Source organism: Macrosteles quadrilineatus, unplaced genomic scaffold, assembly GCF_028750875.1.
Source record: "Macrosteles quadrilineatus isolate MER2022 unplaced genomic scaffold, UCM_ALF_1.0 Scaffold_3__2_contigs__length_128488019, whole genome shotgun sequence".
Classification (NCBI taxonomy): Eukaryota; Metazoa; Arthropoda; class Insecta; order Hemiptera; family Cicadellidae; genus Macrosteles; species Macrosteles quadrilineatus.
In genome coordinates this window covers 85,000,416-85,026,589 of record NW_026542596.1, presented here as the reverse complement: position 1 = coordinate 85,026,589, position 26,174 = coordinate 85,000,416, and the positions used below count along the sequence as shown (strand labels likewise).

The 26,174-nt window shown below is 33.2% G+C and overlaps 2 protein-coding genes across 2 annotated transcripts; both read right to left on the bottom strand.

Annotated features, from left to right (window-relative positions):
* Positions 1-607: 607 nt before the first annotated feature.
* On the bottom strand, positions 608-7,450 carry LOC128989337 (uncharacterized). The gene is made up of 9 exons (XM_054411218.1): positions 7,311-7,450; positions 6,267-6,335; positions 5,234-5,260; positions 4,411-4,542; positions 3,594-3,737; positions 2,670-2,801; positions 2,092-2,226; positions 1,731-1,790; positions 608-619 (listed from the first exon to the last, which is right to left on the bottom strand). Exons 1-9 carry the CDS (start codon positions 7,335-7,337, stop codon positions 608-610), a joined length of 738 nt encoding a protein of 245 aa, XP_054267193.1. The 5' UTR covers positions 7,338-7,450.
* Positions 7,451-10,997: 3,547 nt separating this feature from the next.
* On the bottom strand, positions 10,998-25,859 carry LOC128990926 (cytochrome b5 reductase 4-like). Its single transcript, XM_054413584.1, has 10 exons — positions 25,282-25,859; positions 20,802-20,972; positions 18,886-18,986; positions 17,817-17,961; positions 15,151-15,257; positions 14,047-14,386; positions 13,148-13,433; positions 12,404-12,493; positions 11,709-11,879; positions 10,998-11,196 (listed from the first exon to the last, which is right to left on the bottom strand). Exons 1-10 carry the CDS (start codon positions 25,301-25,303, stop codon positions 11,136-11,138), a joined length of 1,494 nt encoding a protein of 497 aa, XP_054269559.1. The 5' UTR covers positions 25,304-25,859; the 3' UTR covers positions 10,998-11,135.
* Positions 25,860-26,174: the final 315 nt, after the last annotated feature.

Below are 26,174 nucleotides of genomic sequence, written 5' to 3'. Positions count from 1 at the left end.
GTAAATTTTATATAATATTTAAAATATATTAAATATATAAAAAATATGTTTTTGAATCTATTAAATATTAAAAAAATATGTTCCAATAATATATTTTAGTGAATAATATTTAAATAAAAAATGTATTTAATATCTCTTCCAAACATCCCATGGGGTCTAAACATAAAAACACAAAATAATAAAGATTTAGTATGAAAAACACAATTATCAGTTGATTAAATTGATTAAATAGTTCATAAAAACAAATTTTGAAAAAATTACTGGATAAAATTTTTTCATCCCGGGTGGGTCTCGAACCTGGGTCCTTCGACTTATGAGCCTCCTACCTTACCTCTGAGCTACTTGTGACTGTTGATAGCATTAGTTTTCAAATGGTGAAAGAGTGGCCCTCAGTTGCAATGGTTGCAATACTCGAAATATTTTTGATACTACAGTATAATATGATTCTGTTAATATGCTTTGGGGCATCAAGTAGTTGAGTTGAATAGTGCTGTAGTGAATAGTGAGTAGTCTCCACGAATACAAATACAGTAAACTACAAAAATTAATTTAAATACTATGACAAATATTATGTAATTTATGGCATATGTAAATCAAATAATTATTTTTAGAACGTCATCTACAACCGTAATTAGTTTCTTAAAAGGTCGCCAGTCACTAGCACCCTTTTCTAGCCAATCATACGAGATTTCTATGATCACATTCATTGTCACATATTGCAATTAAAAAAATAAAACCCATCAACACTTTTTTCGTTTGACCCAAATGTAGCTGTCGAACATGTATACTGCCTCTTAACTATATGCTTTTTTTTCTTTACGTGTATGATAAAGTGACACCATTCAGAGTACGTATTATTATTAACCTAATTTTAACGCTTTCACAATAGCAATTATCATACAAAAAATGCATGTATAAATTGATAGACACTATAAAAAACAAAAAGATGCAAATTATTTATTTGCTAATTATAAAAGATTATAGGCTATATATTCTACAAATATAAAATTATTTTATTAATAAAAAATATCTGACGTGTTTCAAAATATATTTATAAATAATTTAAATATATAATATAGTTTCAAAAATATTTTATATATATATTTAAAATATTCTCAACACATAATTTTTTTAAATATTTAATAGGAAAAATATACATATAAAATATGTATATTACATATTCTATACTTGTTTTATCAAAATATATTATGAATCTATTTTATATATTCAAAACTTATATTTAATTTATATTTTGCATTGCTTTTTGGTAATATTTTAAATATATATTTGAATATATCAAACTATTATTAAAGATATATTATATTTATATTTTATTCGAGGTTCTATCAAATACAACTTTAAATATATAAAATATTTATAAAATACATATTTGTGCTACTAGGGTGAGCCTATTTTAATTTATAAATCAAAAAAAATCTGCACACCTACAGCAAAATAAGAAAATATCTTTCTAACAGTATGCGTAGATTTTCCCTGCAATGCACATGAGCCAAGAAAAAAGGTTTTGAAGAAACACGCTTGCCTATTAATATATATATAGATAGATGTAAGGGCTAATCGATTAAGAGAACACAGTGTCGTTAACCCAATCTTAAAAGGTTCATCTTTAAACAGTGGAAATTTGAAAATTAGGTATTTTAACTTTATGAAAAAAAAAATACCTGTATAATGTGAACAGTTACTTTTGAATTATTTTTATTTTTAAATACCTGCTGAACTGGACCTGGGATTCCATCTACGTTGATAGTTTCTGTCTGCGGAACATTTATCTGGAAAAATCATACTCTTTTTAAACATCAGGATTGGAAACAGCAAACAGCTGGACTACCCTATTTTAAAAGTTGTAAGTTAAAGTGGTATATTTTATTGGTAATTAATCACTTTGATGAAATAATAAAGTGGGATTTAACATTATTATTGTACCTTTTTTACAGAAAAATTAACGACTTACTATAAATTTGTATATCATTCAGTATTAAATTTATCGAGAATTCATGATAAGTCTTCCATGGTAAAGGTGAATATAGAAGGAATACATACTTAAATCATAAATCGTAAGGAATGACTTACCAACATAACAGAATAACGTTCGTATTCCGGTGTTTTCTCCTTGTATTTGTTTTCCCATTCTGTTGCTTTTCTCTTATTTTCTTCTCTAAGCAATTTAAATTTGTCAATTCTATTGACCACTTGTTTGAGAATTTTCTAAAACAAATTATGAACTAATTTCAAACATCAAACACAATTTTTTGTTGTAAAAGTTCATTAAAAACTGAATGTGTAAAAATAAAACCAGTAAGTTACTCGCTACAGTGATTTGATTAGTGTATGATTTTTATTTTGCATCTGAAAAATCCACCAAGATATCCAGTGGCTGTTGTATGAATATTTTTCACTTTGAAATTTCACAAACACTTGTTTTTTACAAACATCCATTACAGTTATTTCTTATCATTTTAAAAATTCCATTACTATTTACAATTGTAAATTCTAAAAAAATATCTTTTCTTTTTTCTACCTCCAATATTTTACTGCTCAATATTGTTGTTTTGTAAACTAAGTAATTTTGGTAATTCATGTTTTATTTCTAACGCTCTAACATTGCAAGTTAGTTTGTAAGTGTTTCGTGTTTCACAATAAAAACATACCTGCTCATATGTCAACAACAGTTTCAGCTCAAGAGTTACAGCATTCAAATGTCTGACTTGTTTGCACCCAAAGTTGATCATGTATTCAGTCTCGTTTATGACCAGGCTCAAATCTTTTTCCACCTTGTTTTGCTGAAATATATCATTAAATTAACAAGACAAAGTAGCCTACTCTTAAAGTTGCAAAAAACAAACCATACTTTTCAGAGGTTAACATATTTTGGATTTTAAATATTTGTTAAAGTGTGAGTAATATGTTTAAAGTAATGAATGTTGTTCATCGCCATTCCTTGTTAAAATTGTAAAACTTAAGCTATATTAATAATAATAAAAAAAAAAAAAACAGGATTCCAATAGTGTCAAATCAAATTGATCATAATAAACAATGAACACTATCGTTGGCGTGCCTGATGGATCTAATTGAACCTCTTTCACATTATAATTGGTTTTTGGACAAATGCATAGAGATATCATTTTCCTTAGCTTAAATATTTTAAATTTTTAAACCCTCGATATGAGTTGAAGTTTCTTTAAAAACCATTTAATTGATTAAAACATAATAAAAAAATGGTTTACCAAAATGTATTTTATTTTTGACATTTTTTTCCTGTGAACGCTCTAAAGTAGAAAGAGAATTTTCTATTACCCATACTTATAATCATTACAATGCTAATAAAACAAAAATAAGTTCATTATTTCTTGAGATTCTGTGAGAAATATGTCACCAGATATTATAAAAATGTTCTGCTCATAGTCAGCTATAAAATATTCAGAAATCGGTAGCATACTGCTGCGCTAACAACCCACTGCTTCCTCTAACGAAATTTTGACTTAGTTTGTTAATTATTTAATTTAAATGGGATGGCATGGATATTTTTTCAATAACGTACTTTCCAAACTTTTTCTCCATCCACCATCACTCACCTGCTCCTGTTCAGTACTACACACTGCATTAGGCCTACACACTGAAGTGGACTTTTCCAAGACCAGCTGGTCGACAGGGTTGTAGGCTGGCATGGTCGCACCATTCTCCACGGACAATAGACTCAGCGGGGGAAATTCAGCGTTCTGAAAAACAGGATAAATTTGTACGGTAAAATTACATGGATGCACTTTGGTAACTTTTTGGTATTCATGACAGAAAAGGCCTAACCTAGTTGCTGAGTGCAATATGGATTGCCAAGAGCACGAACTTACATTTTAATTTTTTTTATCAGTAATCCAGTTTATTAACTTAAAAAAAAAAACAACAGTACATCAAGCCAAAACTTGGTTGCATATATCTAATTTTTTGTTTGTGTAATTGCACTCAGCACAAAAATCATAGATAAAGGTATATTAATTAGCAGTTATTATCAGAAACTAACTTTAAAATATTTGTAAGTTCAGGATTTTGTTTTATTTCACTGACATGTTTGCTTTTTCCTAAACCCTGTATCAATGCAGTTTCCGAAACATATGGTGGAGCAGTAACATTTAGAAACCTTAATACTTTTATATCCCCCCACCCTTTTTGTTGATTATCCTATTAACCAAGCTCTCTCCAGACAAGAGTCAAATCCTTTGCAGATTCTAACACTGCTTAATCATCTAAGTGTGATTAAAACTACGACCACTGTCCAGAAAGTGGTTCATTCAGAAACTCAGTCAGCTGGCCACTCTTTGTACTAAACATATAAGATTTTCCTTTTGCATAGCTACTGATTACTAAGTCATTCTGATCAAAGTAAATCCTGCTCACACATTGTGCAGCACCTGCCGGCTGCCTTGGAGACTCAGCTACCCATCTTCCCTCGGTCTTCTTGGGAGCCTGTTGAGCAGCATGAAATCGTCCATCAGCCATCCATGATTCGTCCGGCGGCTGTCTGGCATCCTGTAATTAAAATTAAACTGTCTATAAAATAACTGTAGGGATTCATTGTCCATGAGGCATGAGGATTTATCAGTTTTGCTTTCCAATAGGACAAAACACACCGAAATATTAAAGTCATCACTAGAATTTGTCAATGATATTTAATACCCAAGAAATTTGCCACAAGAACAATCCTCAAGATATCTTTGGAACAGATATGTCTAGGGGGAAATCCCTTTACTCAAATCCTCTTTTAGGGAGAGTTGGGAATTTTTTTAGGGAGAGGAGAGAAAATGCTTTTAGGCACATGTGGCCAGCCTGTAGCCTGAGACTCCTGCATATATCAGACTACTCATTTTAAAATGTCCTCTACTTTGTTGGACACAAAACATGAGATTGTTTGTCACATTACATCAAGTCAGCCCAACATGTGACCTAAGCCCTCAGGGCTCAAACATTTTATGACAGTCAGTTATTTTATGACTTAGACAGCATCCCGGTCAAAGTTGATCAAGGTCCTTACCCTCCTTCATAATCAGAAAGACGATATCTACTGATCCTTAGCCTAAATATCATGTTGATCGTGTCTGCCCATATACTTTGGACATTACTTGGCTATTAACTCATATAGCCTAATATGAAGTTGCAAGAAAGTTTCAAAAATATCCATTCACAATTTAAGAATAATTTTATTTTACAGCTATATACTTACTTGAGTACATGTTCCACATGACGGACCCTAAAAAGGTAAATAAAAATCAGTGTTAATTTTGTTAACAAATTATAATATATTCAATAGACATGGTTTAGCCCCTGAGCTGAATTGATGACTAATATAATATAAATACCTCGTCACAGCTCTGTAGTTACTGTTAGGTACTGTAGATTACAGCTGTTTCGGCATTAAAATGCCATCCTCAGATATACATACATCCACCTGAATTGGCGTCGTTAAACTTTACACATACACGAACACGATAAAAACACAAAAACACTTAAAACAAGAGACAGGCCTGTCGCGTACATGATTGTTACGAGTACGGAAGCTGACTGGACATTTGGACAACTGCTAGTTCGTTCCAGCTGTGACGGTATTATCTGCTGGACTTTGATCCCTTGTCTGTGGCTTGCTCCGTTTGATAATGTTATTAAAAATGGTGTGGGATTTAAACTGTAATTGATCATTTAGTATGGGCTCATTGCTGCTTTTTATTTTATGAGCTTTATAAATCTCATACTCTTCAAGGGTATCTAATCTATTTCCATTAATACAGGCGTGTAGAATTTCTAAGCCGTTGTCCAAATCAAGTAAGTCGTGATTGTTATCAACCAGGTGTTGCGCGAACGTGGATTTTTGCTTGTCAGTTTTTCCGTTAGGGCGATGTTCTTTGTACCAAATGCTATTGTTTTTATCAATTAATTACTTATTATAGGCTATGCGACCAACTCAAATATTTTAAAATACAGTTTGATTCCTTACAGATTCATAAGTGCTAAGTACAATGCATACTGCCACTTTTGTTAGCTTACAATAAAGTTAGCTACAATTTCATTTCATTTAATGTAAGATTTATATTTATCAGTGTATTTGTATTTACAGTTGTATGAGTCCTGAATTAACAATTAAAAAATAAACAAAACCCATTTTTTTTATTTTTATCTCTGAGGTTTTTTTTATATTGGATTGACATAATTGAAGAAACCACATTTTATACCATTTAATTAGCCCTTAAACATTTACTTACACAAAGATTGCAGATTGCATCTTCTATTGCTCTTATTCGATCATCGTAGTGCTTTTTCTGTTCTGTGATCTGTCAAAAATATATGTTGACAGTAAAAAAATATCCTTATTGAGTTTACAAAACCATGCTAATGAAAAGAAGCCTTTTTACCCAGTAGCTTATCAGTAAAAGTACTTTAAAGTTGAATGGTTAAAAAATGTTGGTACTTTTCTGTTAAAGGGAACATTCATTATTATCGATGCGATTTTTTCTCTCGATATATCGATGTTTTTGTTTTTCTTTACAATCCCTTACAAATTGACAACTGATCTTATTTAGGCTAAAATATAGTCTATTATATAGATTAAGAAATGAAACGGTTCTAAACTAACCTAACATAATCAACCAAACTTGCTGTACCATTTAAAAATTCCGTTTGGTAACAGAAAAGACAAGTGAAGAATATTAAACGGATTTTAAATGTTACCGCAGGTTTGGTTAGTTTTGTTAGGTTAGTTTAGAACAGTTTCATTTCAATATTTTTTTTAATCATTGTGTGTTGATAATGAACAATATTTATTTATCGTAGTTGTCAGCTGATAGGTTTCAATTCGTTAACATGGATATATCGAGAAATAAATCATCGATAATAATGAATGTTCCCTTTAACAGGAAAGTACCAAAATATTTTACCTCACACACAAAATTATGTATACACATGGATGCATATTAATAAAACAATTTTTTTACTTAAGAACAAATCAGATTGAAATGGAAATTATTAATAACATAGACAATGGCAATATCAAAATATTAAGAGGGGCCAAATACTCCCTTAAAAGCTTCCTTGTGATGTAATTTACGTTATTAATTAGTTGGTGGCAAATACAAGTTTATTAGATGTTTCTGTTAAGAATCTAGACAATCATATTCCTTAAAGAATTTAATACATGCAGTAACACAAGTTTATTTAAAGTTGTTAACACAAAAAAATTAGACAATATTGGCATTTTGGCCACTTATAGCCAGAAACATGTTTTTGACAAGAATCTATTTTAAACTCACATTTGGTTGGTTCGGTGATCCCTCCATGATCGTAAAACTTCTGTGGGGTAAATTTTCTAAGCAAAATTATTAACCATAATTTACAATAAACTTTGAATTTTAAGATAAACTGAATAAGAGAAAACAAAATATTGATAGAAAGTCAGATGATCTGAACCATTTTTGTAGATTGTAAATAAAACATATGTTTCAGAAAAAGTGTATTTCAAACAAAGAAGTAGTACACATAACATTTTGATCTTATAGCTACATTTTTATAGTATTTTTCTTAAAATCAGTAGAAGCTTTGAATATTTAGAATATAACTAGATATTCTATTCCCGTGTAAAAGTTTTAGCTATGGAAAAATAAAAAAATAAGCATAGCTAAATTTAACTGCAGAAAGATTGTGTTAAAGTAAATTACTGATTTCTATGTCCAACAAGCCAATTTTTTTACCAAACCAAACTGACCAGACTTAAGCTTTAGCATCTTTACGTCAAATTAACTGTTACAGTTAGGATACCAAAAACTAAGGGAAGAAATATGATTTACACTTTAGACTGTACCACACTCTTTCAGTGGCTCATTCCTGTTCTTTTTAAATAAATAATTGGCTACACCTGGTCCACATAGATGGGATGTAGGTCAGCATCCAAAAGTCTGTAGTAGTATTTGGACTGTTAAGTACGGTGAAAATAGTCATTCCATTTTCAAGTTTAAGTTAGAGCAAGTTATTTTTCACAAAAAATTACTTAGTTCAATTGAGCTTCATTAACTGATGTGAAATACAGTTTTACTCCTTAAATATCAACTTTTTCTAGTTATTAGGGCGCAGACCATGTTTTTCATAATTATAGTGTTTTTAAAAACAATTTCTAAAAGTGTCGTGGGTTTCTTGCATGACTAAATTAATTGTAACATATCTTTCATAGTTAATTGAACTGCTGATTTTAAAAACAGCAGATTTTTAAGTATGGTATGAAAAAATTAGCCATTTTACCGGTGGGGCACACGGGAGATTTCTCAGGTGCCGTTTGACGTCACTAATTGCTGCGTCTGAAGAAACAAACAATTTTATAATTTTTCTATTATTAAATTAAACTGTCATAACTCATAACCTAACCAAACTAACCAAACGTGCTGATAATGAAAAAATCTAATACTTTTAATACTTTCTTATAAAGGTTTACTAATCTAAAAAATAGTTTTGTTCATAAAATAAAATTACAAATGCCTAAAATTCAATTTCATTATTTTTTAATTATAAAATTAAACTGTCATAACCTAACCAAACCAACCAAACTTGCTTATATGAAAACAATTGTTGACAAAAAGTTAGTGCTACCAGCGGGATTCGAACCGGGTACATTCGGATTATCAGCCCGACACGTTATCCACTACACCACCGAGGCCGATGGCTCAAACCGTATCGTTGCGGTAATGGTGTTCCCTCAAAGTGACGTCAGTAGTTAGTGACGTCAAACGGCACCTGAGAAATCTTCCGTGTGCCGTTTTGGCCATTTTACTAAACTATGTACAGTTAAGAATATGTATACAAGATGTTCCTTAAGTAAAAAAATCAGGAGAATAGGTTTAATGGGTCAAAATAAAAAGAAAACAAAAATTAACATTTTTTCCAAAAATAACTCGTGAGCAAGATATTTGCCATTTTGTTTTTACTTTCTCCCCCTATACATAGTATATGGAAAAAGTATTGTTTTTGTCCAAATTTTCGAGTTTGAGTTTTGAGTGGATATATCCGTTTTTGGTCACTTTTCCCCCCTATACATAGCATATTATGGAGAAAGTATTGGTTTTGTTAATATTTTTGAGTTTGAGTTTTGAGTGGATACATCCGTTTTGGGTCCCCTGAACCCAAAAAAGTGGTTTTCGGAGTAGACCACACCTGTAGTCCGATTTTTATGAAATTCAGTAGGCCTATATAAGTGTCCATTGTATCTCCAGGCTTTTTTTAATTTTATTGAAATTTTGATTTTAAATGGTGATTTTTCCATAAAAACCCATAAAATAACGGAATATAGGATTTTCTTGAAAATGGCCTGAACGGTTTTGTTACTGTAGTCCTTTTAATCCTGAACAAAATTGTAGAACTCATATTCCTGTAAAAATTACGGTTCAAAAGTTATTGTAACTTATGTTATTTTCCCATAAAACCTCAAGAAAAAACCGGAAAAATGGATTTTTCCAAAAGAAAATCGATTCTGATTAAAATTTGTCTTTTATGGTCCTTATAATTCTAAAAAAAATATGTAGTACAATCTCCCATTACTGTGAAAATTGCAGTTCAAAAGTTAATGCAAAATTTACCTATTAAATATCATAGTTAATTTATTGATAAAGGTTGTTGGCAAGCTAATGGGAGAAAGTACGTGTCAGATTACTGATACCTTTTATTTGTGTTTAAAATTTATATTTCAAAAACTATTCAAGATATCTTTATGAAATTTGGTGTTGCAAGTTTTATCAAGTCATAATTTAATTCAGAAAAAACTACGAATAAGAAAATATTTTTGGTTTCCAAGATAGCGGCCATTTAAATTTGTATAGGCATAGCTTAAATTTGAAAAACAGAAGTTTTAAAAATGCCAAGAACACTAGCTCCTATTTAGCTTTTAAATTCCCTATCAAGTTCAGACACCAAGTTTAAAAACATCTACCTAATAATAAATAGCTGAGAAATCAAACACAAATTTTAAGCGTAAAATGAGGCCAACCTGACTGCATGGCCTAATTTTGCCTGGCCTGTGCAGCTAAAATTGTTTTAGTTAGATATTATTCAATGTTTTTATACATGGTGTTTTTATCTGGAATTATAAATGGTAAATTAACTAACGTGTTCTTGGAATTTTTTCATAAAATTAGAATTTTTTTGTATTAAAAAATTAAAATACTTTTTAAAAATATAGGCCTAAATGAGAAAATGGGAAACAATTTATCTTGCTAACGACACATTTATGAAAAAAAAAACCTTATTCTTGATTTCCTTTTTATTTTGACCAATTAATTCTATTCCTAAATAAATTTTGTATTTACTTACAAGACACCTGTATATGCCTTGCAATTTAGTTTAATTATATTACTTATCTTTAACACTTGAAACAGATTTCAATATTGAAAAAAAATTATGGTCAACACCAGAAATTACAAATCTCAAAACCAAACCTTTAAAAATCATATTCCGAATCTCAAAACCTAAATGCAAAACTTTTTACTTGCCTAGTTAAGGTTACAATAAATTAAATAAATAGAACTTGTTATGCAATCAAAACTAAAAGGAATTGGACTTCTGACCCTGTCATAAAAACAGGGTAGGCTATATATAACTATTACATTAATTCGCTTTAAACTTAAACGAACCTAGAAACGTTAATTTTTACAAACAAGAAACTCTTAAATAAATATCAAACTCCTGCCACTGACATAATATGGATATGAAATTAACTCAAATATTTATATAGTGGTCAATATTATGTCTACATGTATGTCAATGATCTATGACAAAGAAATGTTGGCAGACTTGGTTTTGACTCTTGAATCTTAAAACCTACCTATCGAACCTCCAGAACGAAACTCTTCCAAAGTTTTGGTGGTTTTAAGATTTCAGATTTGGTTTTGATACATCACTAAAAGAGGATAGTAAAACAGTTTTTAGTAAAAAACCAATACATTTATTACAACATTTAACAGTGTTAGGAGAAGTACAAAGTGCATCAAATAGGTAAAAGATTGTATATAAATATATTTTCCTACTTAAGTAAGTATAAATCAACTGTTTAAAAAATATCTGTACTTTCTATGTGTTAAAATTTCTGTAGTTTAAGTTTATTGGCCCAGGAAACAGTAGTAGTCGTTTACAGTAAAACCAAAGTCTTCTTTTAGGCACCTATAAAAACATATAGCAATTAATCTTCTAATAGTGCCATGATGCCTACATTATCTTATATATTTGAATGAATACCAAAATCAAATTAATATGAAGGGCAAATAAAATTATTTCGAATTCATTTAAAATTTAATCACAGAAAGTGATTCATAATTGGTGGAGGCGCCAATTTTCTCTCATATTGATATCATATGTTGGGACTAATTGTCACATAAGGTCAGGAACCGGCAAGAATTTTAGAGGAAGAAGTAAAAAACCAAGCACTGGTACCAGTTATAGCTCACTTGGCACTATGTAAACCTTAATTTGCAGACAATTTATTCATTGCAAAAGATGATAAGAACAGGGTTTCATAGTTGAAGTTACTCAATCACCACATCATCATAAATAAGTAATGAAGCCATTTCACTCCACAAGTAAAATGCAATAAATGGGATAGCTATTGGCATATTTTGGCCAAAAATTATTAACGTTAAAGTTTTAGCAGTTCGGATTGCTTCAGTTCAACTTACCTCTCGGTTAGTCGAGTGAAAGACGTCGGTCCACAAACGCAGACGTAAGTTGAGTTAGGGATGTCAGCAGAGCATGCTGGGAGATGGGGTTGAAGTAGGGAGATACTAACATGTCCAGTCTTGTTTGTCCATTTGGTATCAGGCTCTGATAAGACGTAGTCGACAATAAACCTAGAAAATAATTTCAGACAGTTAAAACATTCTTACTGAATTCTCGTAACTACAAAAACATAAATCTAATTAATTATAAGACTAGCCTTATAATTAATTGTCAAGTTAATATGAGTAAAATGTGGCTGATGGTGATAGGAGTACAACCATTGAACATATTGACGTTGTTGTAGCTCTTTAAAGTTCACAATCCTGAGGAAAGGGATAATGTTTTTGCGGTGTCAACATGACAAAACATATGCTTATTTAAATTTTGTACACTGATCATAATATGTAAGAGAAAGAAGATAGATGATATTGATTGGGAATTTTCATGAAGTACGGAAATTTAATCACATCAAGAATAAGGATTCATTATTTATTAAAGTGCACATTGAACTGTTTGCTGAGATACTGTCACAAAAACAAAACTGAATTATACAGCAAAAATCTAAACCGTCTATGTTTTGGTAGCCTACATTGTTTTTTTTTTTTTTTAATTTTGTGCTACAAAATAAAACAAAATGACATTTTGGAAAACTTACCTTGAGTTTTCTTCTGCAAGTTTGTCTAAATGTTCTCTCCAGATTATATCTTTCTCAGTTTTATTGAAAAATATCAGGCAAACTTTTAATCTGAAACAAGAAAATCAATGGTTAATAAAGCATACCTAGTAGTAATGAAGAAAAAATTCAATATACGTTTAGTACAATGTTGTAAGCAATGGTGTAGTCATAGTTTTTACAGTGTGAGAATTTCCTAACCTAAATAATTAAATAATAACCTAAAATAATTATTTCCTAACCTAACTAGCATTGCATGTGTTACTAATCTCACTGCAATCACAGGAATTGTTTATGAATTAGTAGCCATTACAGAAGATGGTGATAATATCTCATTGACAGTGGAAAATGTTCACAATTTCACCACACTTAACATGTGCGTTAAAGTTGAGTGAATGGTAAAAAACCCCACATTTCAAATTTTTAACACAACTTTGTACCATATCTTACAATATGATGGGCACAAGCATTGACTTTGGTTATTGAAGTAAGGACCAGATGTAGCCTGGCTCGATGAAAAGGTAGGTAGGTAGGTATTATACACCATAGAAATCACGGAGTGGGCCAATGACTGGCTTGATTCAACTTCGTCAGTATTTATATTCTTAAATTGGCTACGGCTTTACAATGAGACTTGCATGTCTCGTCTTCATAGTCAAAGTGTGTTATCTAACACTACACTGACCCAAAGACTCTCACTACTCATCTTAAACATTACATACGAACCTGGTGGATCTCAGTGCCCATGTTATAAGGGACACCATGGGTGTGATGCCTGTTCCAGCCGCGACCAGAACTAGGTCCGTCTTGCCTCGGAGAGGGGTCAAGGAGAAGCTTCCCTGAGGTATACTGAGCGACACTCGAGCGCCCAGAGGTCGAGAGGTCAACCAAGCACTCAGACGACCCTCCGAGTACCTCTTGACTAGCAGACGCACTGTGTTCACTGGAGGAATATTGATACCAGCCAGACTCGTTACAGGAGTGTAGGGACGGAGCACTGCTTCTTCACCTTCTGTATGCGGGGAAGAAGAAGTATTAATGGTTTACAAATTATATTTAAATGTCTATTATATGAGATTATATAAAATTATATGAGATGTCTATGTTGAAAGAACGAAGACTTGCTTGGTCTATCCAAGAGAGCATTTAGTATGTATGGGATTAAGGAATGATAAAAAATTTAGAGTACATTATATTCTACTTGGTTTAAGGGTTAGATTAGTTTTATGACACTAAACTGTAGCATTAAATTCAACTAATAGTTAAAGTTGAAATGGGTTTTTTTGGTTAAACTGGTCAGACCAAATAAGTTTTTGATCCTAATTCATCATAAAACCTATTGGAAGAAAGTATATTACTTCGTTCGGTGCTTAATTGACAAATATATAAAAAATTTACATTTCAACAATGAATGATAAAAACGTGTTGCAGAGTTAAGTGTTACTCAATGGAGTCGAATTATTTGGCTGTATCCATTTTTGTACTTGTTCAACATCTCTTATAAACACATCAAAATTTGGAAAACCAACTTTTATTCTTTAATAAATGGGGAGAAAGTAAATTAAATGTAATATTTTCCCTATTGACAAAATTTTACGAATCTTACTACGGGAAGTATGGCTTACCATTAACCACAGCCTTGACGGTGACATGATGACCGACCGGGATGTGGTTGTATACATTTTCCGTGTACGCAAAATCAATCTGGTACGTGTTGTGCGTTACAGTCACAATATTAATCACAGACGCTTCCCAAAACTCTGCAATGTCCTTTGTGGAAGGTTCAAAAGAGCCAAAGCGAGACCACAGGCCAGGTTTTAGTTTCTTCAATCGCAGCTGAACTTTGCCAGCAGCGTCGGTTGTGACCCCGCAAGGCCAACTGACCGAGGACTCCAACCGCAAGTGTTGATTCTTGTTGTTTATCCTGAGACAGAGCAAACTGTCTCCTTCCAGCTGAATATGTACCTGTGGGAATCAGCTGATGTATAGTTATACTTAGTTTAAGTCTGATTTATACTTTAGCACTTTGGAACTAAAAATAAGAATTTTTTGGAAAGGGAATAGAGTTCACCTAGGTTACTTGAGAAAATTAGAGTCCAGCGACCAATAGATATACAATTAGATAATACAAACATAACACAGATGTATGTTGTGTTGTTTTCCACTTCAACCTACTCTCTGAAAAATTCTAACATCAGGACAAAATATCAGTGTTATTTTGAGTTCTTTTATTAAAATGAAATTAAAATATCTTCATCTATCCAGGCAAAGTTCGGGCCGGATGACACTTTATTTAACTTAACCTGACAAACATATTAACATAGTTTATTGTGCATCTATTAGTCCTTGGACTATTATTTTCTCTGGTGAACCAGGTGGACTCTATTTCTCTTCAAAATATTGCCAATAGGCTTTCCTTTAAAACGAAACTGAAAATAGTACATGTGGTACAATTATTACTTCATAAGGTGTTCATAACATGTATGTCTCGATTTTCTAACCCAATCAGGCTCAGGAAGGTCGGAAAAGCGTAAAGGTCAGCTATAAAAAATAATTTTAAAAACTCATACTACACAAACTTTAATAAAGTTCCCTCTTGGTAAACTAAATAATTGCTATGAGTCTTATTTACCATTTAAAAACTACAATCACAAATGAATATTTAAAAAATTTAAAAAGGAAAATACCATTATTGTGAAGAGTAAAATTTAAGATGAACTGATACTTACATCAGGGCTTGGGACTTTTGTATAGAAAACCAGACATATTGAACCAACTTGTTGGAACCAATCCATCTGAAAAGGTCTATTCTGAGCAGTTCCATTTGGTAAACTGGCTGGAAAGGAAAAGAACTTTTAAAATTTGAGAAACACTTAACAATTTAATTAATCCACTATAATCTAGGTTTTCAAATACCTTTGGTTTCCTCACAACACATGCTAATATTTTCTTCCAAAAAATCCTATATAACTTCTACGTACAGGGTATTCAAAAGCACCAATGTAATTATAAATAAATTCCATAATCCATTAGATGGAGTGATGTGTTAAGGCCCCTCTTATACTCTGGCATACACCGTACGCCGCACACTGCTGCAACCTGTGTCTCTGTAAGTGCATTGAGTTAAATAGTAGCTTTATACCGTGCGGTGGGTTAGTTGTGCGATGGCGAACCTACGGCGGTCTAGATGAAAGTGGATTTAAAGTGTGTTGCGTTTTATGGTAGCTTTTATATACTCTATGCGACAAGCCGCAGCAGCGGCACTGAAAGTACAAATGCCTCCTCAACACAAAGCTGCATTTTTAAAAATTAAATTTTAAAGAATGATTGATTAATGATTACACTCTGAAAAAATTATTTTACTATACAATAATAATTAGTTAGGCCTATTAGGCTTACTATTATCATTAACAAACTAATTTATATTGTTGTATCTATCTATAAGTATAAAATAGAATGTTTGTATATATATATTTGTTTGGCAGTGATAAACTCAGACACCGCTGAACCGATTGCCACGAAACTTGGAACATACGTGAAGAATTTCATGGAATAGGTTTATACATTAACAATTTCATGATCCGTCCAATCGGCTCCACCCCAATGGCTCTGGAGTTTCCCATGTTAACCTTATGAGAAATGGAATTAACGAATCTTAACAGCTGTTTCAATAAAACAAGTTGGTTCTGTTCTATGATGTTCAATAGCATTAAAGTTACAAGGATTACCAACAGGGTGCAGCACTATTATTTCTTTTACATTTATGACAACAGCTAATTTGCAACCAAAAGGCGAATGAGCATAGCGAACGAACTTCAACCTGGAGGCGAGTTAGCGTAGTGAACGAGCTAACGTGAAGGCAAGTGAGCGTAGCGAACAAGCTAATCTGAAGGCAAGTGAGCGCAGCGAACGAGCTCCAACCTAAAGGTGAGTGAGCGTAGCAAACGAGCTCCAACCTAACGGTGAGTGAGCGTAGCAAACGAGCTCCAACCTAAAGGTGAGTGAGCGTAGCGAACGAACTTCAACCAGGACGTGATTGAGCCATGCGAACGAGATCATCTTGAAAATTAAGAAGTTAAACGGGGCAAAACCCGCGGGTTACAGCTAGTTATCTATAGTCTGAGTTTTAGTAGGGTGCTCCACCCCAGAAGTATTATTAAAATTTAAGTAAATTTTAATGCTTTTCATTTCTAATACTATTTATAGTATTCTATCCTAGCATCACTACAATTGCTGCAACTTTTTGTGGTGAATAGAAATCCTTAAGTTGGCAGCCCTTTCAGCCCCCGCACTGTTACGGTTGCAGCGTGCCGCAGAGTATGAAAGGGGCCTTGGGTGTTGAAATTGTTGCAAAAAAATCCCAAACAAAGAACCACAACAAACATAAATTACCTAAATGGTTAGTTCAGTCAAATGTAAAAGAACTCCAGTACTTTTTTCTAACATTAATTTTTAATTTTGATAATTTTTTATCTAGAATTTATTTGTTTATACGTAAAACATACCTACTCTCAACCAACTCTGCTACAAGTCCAATGAGGGATAGCAGAAGGTATTTCACTCATTATTCTAAAGTGGGAAGAGGAATTTTTGGTCCTAGGCACTAGCTAGGTATCATTTTTTACATTTCTCACAGGGTAGACCCATGGGTTACGGATTTTTCACTTAGGTAAAATCCATTGGTTTTTTGTCGAGATTTGAACCCGGGACGTCAGGAATCGAAGTACAGTGCTCAACCACTTGGCCAACTCGCTCCCCAAAGTGGGAAGAGTACATGTATTATAAGTCAAAATAATGTATGACACTTTGCCTAGATAGAATATAGTAACAATAGCTATTTACATTACAAGTGTAGTAAGAGCGTTTTTACTTCACGCAGGTGAATGTTGTGCAACGAGCGGAAGCGAGTTGCATAACTCACCTAAGTGATGTAAACACGCTCTTGCGTAACGTGTAACGTACAAGATTTTACCTGACCCGACAATATACATGGGTTTACGTACAATATTTTTCATTATCCATTTCACTCATCTTCTATCAGTAACGTTCTTTTACTAACAAAAGCTAGGTTAGGTAGGAAAATACTTTAAAGCATAACAATAACATTCAAGCGCACAGCTGATTTCTAGCGTTGAACGTCGTTGGCTCCATAGAGTTATATTTTTTAAGTTAAGCACTCAATGTTATTTAAATGGGTTTCTTTACATCACCGAGTGAGTTTTTGATACTTTACATCACTCGAGAAGTAAGGAAGTTGTATACATCACGCTTGGGATAGGGAAGTTTAACATGGCGGGTTAGATAAAATATCAAAATTAGTACCGGTACTACCAAGCAACTTCTTTACTTCACTCTATAGCATATATTTACTTTACCAAGTAATGATTATCAATACCTGCAGATTTGACCTGTAGTTGATTCGTAGGAGTGCCTGGAGGAGAGAGAGATGCTGTTATATCGATGTCTTCGTCACACGCTGGTTTGAGCTGTCCAACCACACATTTTTGTAGTATAGACTCGTAGTTGACCCACGCATGCACCTGTGTATAAAACACATTAACATTACAACCAGTAGAACATTCTTAAAATTATCATAAAAAAAAGTATTAACCTCAAATAATTATAGTTAATGATCTTTATTAGTAAACTAAAAGGTTTTTCATCCTGTACGTAATTTGCATAAGAGTTTGTCATTCTTTCGAATGTGAGATGAACCTTTTGATTGCAACTGTGAGAGGTTCAATATGGAGAATGTATAATTTGAATAATTTGTGTATTTTATATTCCAAAAATATTATTGCTGTATTGTTTAGGATAGGCTCTATAGCCCTAGACTAACATTGTGCAGGAATAGTAATAGTTATGTAATAGCAATGAATAAAAAACCTATAAGAAGTCCAATGCCTTTGTTAAAAATTCATTCTGAGAATATTTGAGTTTTGGATGGATCCCGCGGCGGCTGCTAGGTAGACAATTTTCATGTTTATGTCATGTTTAATTAATTACACAATGAGCACGGGCAGTCGTAGGGAGTACGGTAGGAGGAGGAATAATAAACAAGAATTTGGCGTTGAACTGCTATGCTAGTGCTGCAATTGCAAGCCGGCGACCGGCGACTGGCGAGTGGCGAGACTGCCTGTTTTCTCTATTCTCGTAGTCTATGCTTCTGCTTTTAAATTTAGAACTACATTCTTTTCCGAAAATAACATGAAAGAGAACAAAATTAATAAAACGTTGTGGTAATTAACTTAGCCAATTTTATTAATTTATATCTAATTATTTTGGTATATAAGAACCAAATTATGAAAGGTATTAGCTTGGCCTGTTAACTGGTTATAGGATATAACCTACAAGCTGTCAATAAAGCTTGCAGCCTGGTTCATTGATCTATTAAATATGCATGCCTTTTTGAGGTATTTATTTGGTTGGACGCGTAAATATAATGTATCACTTCTGTAACTTACATCGTTAAATATTTTAGTAGCATCAGTGCCAACTCCTTTCATCAGCTCTTCCGGTCCTCCGGGATGGAAGTCCATATAACTTGTCACATTGTATACTTTGCCTGAAAAAAGGAAGTGAATTAATTACCTGTGTGCCTAGAACTAACAAGTAATGCCATAAAAATTTTTATCTTCAACCGTTAAGCCCTTTCAATTCTGTTCTTAAAATTGAAAAGATTTACTTTACAAAGCATTGTTTACTTACTTGACCTACGACCATTTTCTAAACTAGCCGTTTCAATTCAGTTCTTAGAATTGATAAGATTCACTTTACAAAGCATTGTTTCCTCACTTGACATACGACCTAGCCGTTTCAATTCAGTTCTTAGAATTGATAAGATTCACTTTACAAAGCATTGTTTCCTCACTTGACATACGACCTAGCCGTTTCAATTCAGTTCTTAGAATTGATAAGATTTAATTTACACAGCATTGTGTTTATTTACTTTACATTAGTGATGGGAACTATCCGAAAGAAACAAACGATTCATCCGGGTAAATTCTACGAAATATGGCGCTGTATAGGAATGCCAAATGCCACAATACCAAAACTATCTATCTGATCAGGCGCGCATGGTTTATCGATGGTTTATCGATTCATTCCCTAGTTGGATAGTTTTGTCTCCGGAAGCAGCACAGACGCTCCCCACCCCACTACCTTAAGATGAATCATCCATCTGAAGACTATCGGATGAATCAGTCCTTTGTCCCATTACTACTTTACATCATTTTTTTTTTTATTATTAACAACACTAGTAACAGACCAATGAGGGTTCAAGGATTGAGAGAAAAAAAGTAAAATTGTAATGCTTTGAAAGTCAAGTTATCAGCTGTTGAGACCAATTTAATTGTTAATGGTTGGTTGGTACAATGAGTTGTGCATCACTATCAGTGGCAATGGGAGGTTATAATAGTGATTGTAAGTAATTAAAAACTTGTCGTAGGTAGGTGTACGCAACTCGCGTAAAAACTTAAAAGAGTAAAGGCTTTTGCTCTAATACAAGCTGGTTCTATAAAATGTTACTGTCTAAATACAGAGCCAAGTAGGAAGGGTGTTTGAAATCAAACCTTACTAAAAGAACTGAAAATTGCATTAAATGAGCTTAAATTTTTAATGGCAAATGCAATATTCTCAAAAAATAGCTGTGTTTTTAATTTTACACTTTACACTTGTTGTAAACCTGTGTTGTGAATTTTTCTTATTTCTATTACAATAATTAAAAGTTCTTTTAGTGAATGTTATAGTAGACAGGAAAATTGTGTCGTCCTGTGTTTTATTAGGCCTATATATGGAATCTTGGATAGCAACTTGGTGAATTTATGCTTTGGAGGGTAAGGGTAAACCTTCTGCACTGAACAGGAAGATGACTAAGGCCCGCCTTCCCTCCAAAAATGTACAATGCTTTCCTCAAGGGAAAACAGTTGGGGACCCCAGCTTTAAGCCTCAAACAGCAACCAAACTTTCATTTAAAAACTACAAATGTGACTAAAAATCAACAGCTAAAAAGTATGTGAGCAATCTGGTGGACAATAACCCCGAGCAATCCATGGTGTTGGTATTTATGAGAAGAAGAGAGCACCGTATATTAAAGGTTTTAATCCTATCACAGTAGGCTCTATTGTGAAACTTATGAGGGTTTCAACTGTCCGAGCAGCGCTTAGTGGGATAGGCCCCCTTAAAATAAACAGTGGACGGCTCAGAGTTTCTTCTATACTAAAAGAATTAAAAGAATTCTGTGATTGTTATTGTACCTCAAATCGGACCTAATGCTTATTTTAACTTGGCTTATAAAGAAAGGAAAGTTCACCAGTCTTTTATGTTCAATGTCACTTCTAGACTGGTATGAAGAATTTACAAGTTAAATTTTTACACTTACCTCTAATCGAAAGCCAAGCATCATCAGGTTTGTTATGTTGGGCCAACTGTGCCTTTGTCACACTAAGGTAGGCTCCACCCGTCCCTGTCAAGTCTTTCCCTGAGTTTCCGAGGCGAATCCAATCCATCAAAGAATGTCCAGGCTTTAACGCCACTTTATTTCTTGGGTTACCTGTACAAAAAAGCTCATTTGGGTTACTTTTTGAGTCTCTTTTCCCTACGGTCACTTTTAAACTCAAAGTTTAAAAAGTTTTTCTTTTACAAAGTTTGTTATTATGTAGCCCAGTAGTTAGCGTCTCAGACTTCGGTGCAGGAGGAACAAGTTTGGCCCGGCGCATCCAAAAATGTTTAATGGGTTTGGACTGCTTCAAAAAGTGTTTAAGGGAAACTTTTTTTACTTAACTTAAGAACAGTCTGATTTGGAAAAAATCTTTTTCGGTATTTTTATGATTTTATGTATTTTGAATCTTTAGGATTTTCTGTATATAATAAATATACAGTATACCATAACTCACTTTTTTAGTGTAGGTAAATAGAGTATAGAAATTATGAAAAAGGTGAACAATGCAAGGTTTTTATTAAAATAATGCAAAAATAAAATCGCCTAAAAGCTGGGCTTTGTTTTGACCTTCCAAAAAGCAAAGCGGGTACCTAGTGTAAGAGCACAAGAACACATATCAGATCCTCCCTATTATAAAGGCATAGTCCCGCCACACCGGAGCATTTCTTGGGTTTCGTGGCAGCTTGTGCCAAGAGCCTATCCTGAGGATGCCGACATCATATGCCTGTGCACTGACACTAACTTCCCTTGGTACTAGGAGACCCAGGCAGGTTTCCAACCTGCTCTGTTCGCTTAGGCTGAAGCGACTCAACCAACTGAGACTGACAGCTTAACAAGACGGTGTTAAGCGCTGCGTTGCAGCGGAGGAGTCTGGAACTACTACAACCACAGATAACGTAGGCTACCGTAAGACACACTGTAATGACCAATCCCAAAATGTAATTGTTTTTATATAGCTTACAAAAATGGTTAAACATTAAACCAAGATATGAGTCAAAAATATACTTTCTTCTGGGCTTTCCTTCTTTTGCAGAAACTTTCATTTTTTCAAGTTTGAGTAAAACAGTTGAGTTAGCCAACAGTTCTTTGTTTGAAGTTCATTGTTGGTGATGGTGAGTTAATGTTGTTCAAAGGTTTATTGCGGACATTTTCCATCACGAAAGTAAAAAACAATACACAACGTTTCGGGATCTGGAATCTGATCCCGTCTTCAGGTGAAAAAAACTTAACTAACACATTACAACTAACAATACACAAACGCCCAACCTAAGTTGGAATACACTACCGAGGGTAGTAGTCAAAAAATATGCACTGTATAGCAGTCAAGTCATAATACAACATGCAATTAATAACAAATCACAAAACACTATAATCTATAAAAGGTTTACGTACAAAAAACTCACACAATGGAACACTAACAACACCGTACGTTATGACTCCACCAATGAAACTGAACCAACATGGCTGACCAATCGGAAACACGGAGACAACAGAAATGGCTTCCGGTCCCTGGTTTTTTCCAGGGACCGGAAGCCATTTCTGTTGTCTCCGTGATTCCGATTGGTCAGCCATGTTGGTTCAGTTTCATTGGTGGAGTCATAACGTACGGTGTTGTTAGTGTTCCATTGTGTGAGTTTTTTGTACGTAAACCTTTTATAGATTATAGTGTTTTGTGATTTGTTATTAATTGCATGTTGTATCATGACTTGACTGCTATACAGTGCATATTTTTTGACTACTACCCTCGGTAGTGTATTCCAACTTAGGTTGGGCGTTTGTGTATTGTTAGTTGTAATGTGTTAGTTAAGTTTTTTTCACCTGAAGACGGGATCAGATTCCAGATCCCGAAACGTTGTGTATTGTTTTTTACTTTCGTGATGGAAAATGTCCGCAATAAACCTTTGAACAACATAGCCAACAGTAACTGTGAATTTACTGTTTAGTTTACTGTGTGCAGTTTCATAAGTGTCCCGCAGAACAATCGAATGAATATATAAATATATAGATTATTCGATATATCGATTAAGTTATTTCATTCGTTTAGTTAGATTAGGTTAACCGGTACTTTCGTATCATCCGGAGGCCAACCTTAATACAGAGCGCTGCGGCGGTTATGTTAGGTTGGGTTATCATAAATGTTAAGAACATACTTTAATTGACTTACTGTCCAAATTTGACATGATTACAATTAGCGGCCTTTGAGTTCTGCCTCCCAGAAGTTGGTGAGGACTGAGTTGAATGCGTCGTCCCCTCTAGCTGCCACACCAGATACAGGCGGTGACAGGTGATGCGCACGCTCTGGTCAAAGACCTCACCTTGGCCTACTTGGAGGGGATTTGGGGGGTGAAAGTCTAGTACTAGTACCTATTGTTTGATTCATAATAAAACGAGGGGAGTCCTACAAACATATTTGATAACCCAACCTAACATAGCTGACCGTCGCAGCACACTGTATAAGGGTGGCCTCTGGATAATACCAAAGTAGTACCAGTTAACCCAACTAACCAAACTTGATACTTATATCAAATGAAATAATCGATATATCAAAATTCGATATCTTCTTATTGAGGTTTGCAATAACATGTAATTAACTTAGGGGTAAAATAAATTCTAGGGGATTTAAAATGACACTTGTTATTAAGGAGTGAAAATTTAAAAACGTACGTTTTCATGTCCCTGGCATTTTCCTTCGTAGCTACTGGATTTGTAGTTTATTATTATGTGTTTTAATATTTTTTGGGATGGGGGCAACATGTTACACACATTTATTTGGTTTTAAATAGGTTCTAGGTATTTTTTTCGTATTTTTAAAGTCTCGAAATTCACGACCATGACGTGTCCCTAGGGTACATTTTCCAACTTTCACGCTGTTTTTAGACTAATTATTCATGCAGCAATATATAAAGCCATATTTTTATGTCATCAATGGTTATTAAACTTACAAAAAAGGAGCATATTATAATTTTATTGTCATTGCAAACTGACTACCATGACATAATAAGTCTGTCCCTCGATTTGGCGTCACGACCATTTGGGAAAATTTTTCAACTTTGGAGCACGACAGTGGCAAGCCTCGCGTTGATGGAGTCAGTTGGTTTTAGAGACTAGTTCGGGGTGTACGTCAGGATTGTAGTGCCGGTCGTTTCGAGTTGAAAGGAGGAATTACAAGATTAATACAGGAAAGGTTGTGTTTTTTGTAATTTTGGTGTGTCCATGACCGTACATAGTCATTCGATGAAGTAGACATGGTGTTAATTTTTGTTTATAAGATATTTCAATTGCTAGATTAACCTAGAAGTCCACTTTGTATCCTCGAACATGAGGTGCAGAGCTACCGCCAGAACAGAGCCAAATAACACGTAATTTCACGACCAAAGTTTCACGACCATCGCGGGTTTTTTCACGACCTATCCAGCCTTATGGATTATAGTGTGTTTGGTCGTGACAATAACTTTAATATAATTGTAATTTGAACAGTTTAGTTCAATTGAAACACATATTTTTATTATAACTAATAGTATAATTAAAGGATTGTTTAGAAAGATTTAGATTGTTTTATAAAATTCACGACCGTACCGCTTGTCCCTGACCATCACGTTTATGATTTCTGTCATAAAAATTTCAAAAATTAAAATATCGTCATATTTCAATGTTTTATACACAAAAGAAGCACACCTCTATGCAAACATAACGATTTTTCGGGTCTCAGGTAAGTTTTTTCGGAGTTATACAAACTTAAAAAGATATTATTGGCTTTTTTTCAATTTTTTTGAGTTTTTTATTTTTTTCTAGAAAGACCAAATATACTAAAAGCTCAGTGACCTTTTTAATGTATAATGGTCATAAAAGTAAATTAGTTTATAGCAAAACATAGTTATAAAAATAATATTAACTATTTTTAATATTCATTTAAACGTCCGTTATGGTCGTGACAGGATTTTGTGTTTTTCCACTAAAGATGCTCTTTAAAAAAAAAAACTACCAAAGATATTGCGTTACCATGGACATTTTATGAAACTTCAAATGTTAATAAAATCAAAAAAATAATAAAAGTTTTGAAAAAAGGGGAAAAAAATTTGCAAAGTGTGTTTCCTGAAAACGTACGTTTTTAAATTTTCACTCTAAGGATGACTTGTTATCGAGGGTCTTGTTATCGAGGTTCCACTGTATATTCATTCGATTGTTCTGCGGGACAGTTATGAAATTGCAGCCGAACTGGGTGTGGCTCTGTTGTTATATAATTATTAAGGCTTTATTCGGCCTACCCAAAAATTGTCATGATTGTCAAGCCTACCCAGGAAAATTATTCCTGTAGCCGTTCCTAGGTAGGTAGTAGGTATAGTGCTAATAATTTTGGGATATCATAATTTGATCTATAGTACGCTATTAACTTAATAAGTATAAATTTAGCTTAACATACCTGTAGCTGATCCTGAAGTCATTTTATTTTATTAAAGTTACACCTAGCTATAAAAAAATGTAAGTTACATCACTTCTAAGGGAAACACAGGAAGGGCTAGGCCTATTTCTTAAGTTAGTAGGGAAAACTACTACTTAGATTGATGCCACTTTTAAGTTGTAGGCTAAACATTCTTAGTTTAGCTTAAAAGCATGAGTAGAAAAAGGTTGACTTTGGGGTTACTTTGAAACGCTGTTAACAAAGTTAAAACACAATATTATGATTGACCAACGATCCAGAGTCTAATGTAGATGTAGACTAATTTAGTCAATGAAGGCTATTCTTATGTAGTGTGACAAGAATGAAGATTCGATTTGGATAATTTCACGATTCGTAGATAAAGCACGTCGAGACGTCAGGATCATTTTACCAAGAAACTATGCCTACTTTTCAACCTGTCTGGTTATTGTATGAAGATACAAAGTAATATACATTTATAGCTTATATTTATAGTTAAAAAAATTATAGAAAACCATATATTTTGAACTCAAAATTAGGCCTCGTCTAGATTCTAATAAATAGGGTATCACTTTATAATGACAATCGTAAATGACAACAAAGCAGACGACAGACAGCCTTGAAGGGCCATTGAATAAGGATTGCAGTTTTGGGAAAAAATTAATAGACTAACATGTTTTCTTATAATCGGTGGCATGACATAAGGTTATTCTGTCATTTATTTCAGTAATTAATTACCTTTACTCATTACTCAAACTGAATAAATTATTTTTAATAGGTCAAACTATGTTTTTAATAAAATAACAATCACTAGTCTCTGTTGCAGAAAAGACGCGAGGATTATAATTTGATTATCCAATGACTTGATGTAGATACCGGTATACTTTCCTGTTAAA

Coding starts and splice junctions, on each gene's coding strand:
- LOC128989337 (XM_054411218.1), bottom strand. CDS start 7,337: ATGGAGGGATCACCGAACCAACCAAAT. Junction 4,543..5,233: donor CATGTGGAACATGTACTCAA/GTAAGTATATAG, acceptor TTTTAATTACAG/GATGCCAGACAGCCGCCGGA. Junction 2,227..2,669: donor TGTTGTTGACATATGAGCAG/GTATGTTTTTAT, acceptor AATTTGTTTTAG/AAAATTCTCAAACAAGTGGT.
- LOC128990926 (XM_054413584.1), bottom strand. CDS start 25,303: ATGACTTCAGGATCAGCTACAG. Junction 13,434..14,046: donor CGTCAAGGCTGTGGTTAATG/GTAAGCCATACT, acceptor CCCCGCATACAG/AAGGTGAAGAAGCAGTGCTC. Junction 12,494..13,147: donor TGGGCACTGAGATCCACCAG/GTTCGTATGTAA, acceptor TTCTTGTTTCAG/ATTAAAAGTTTGCCTGATAT.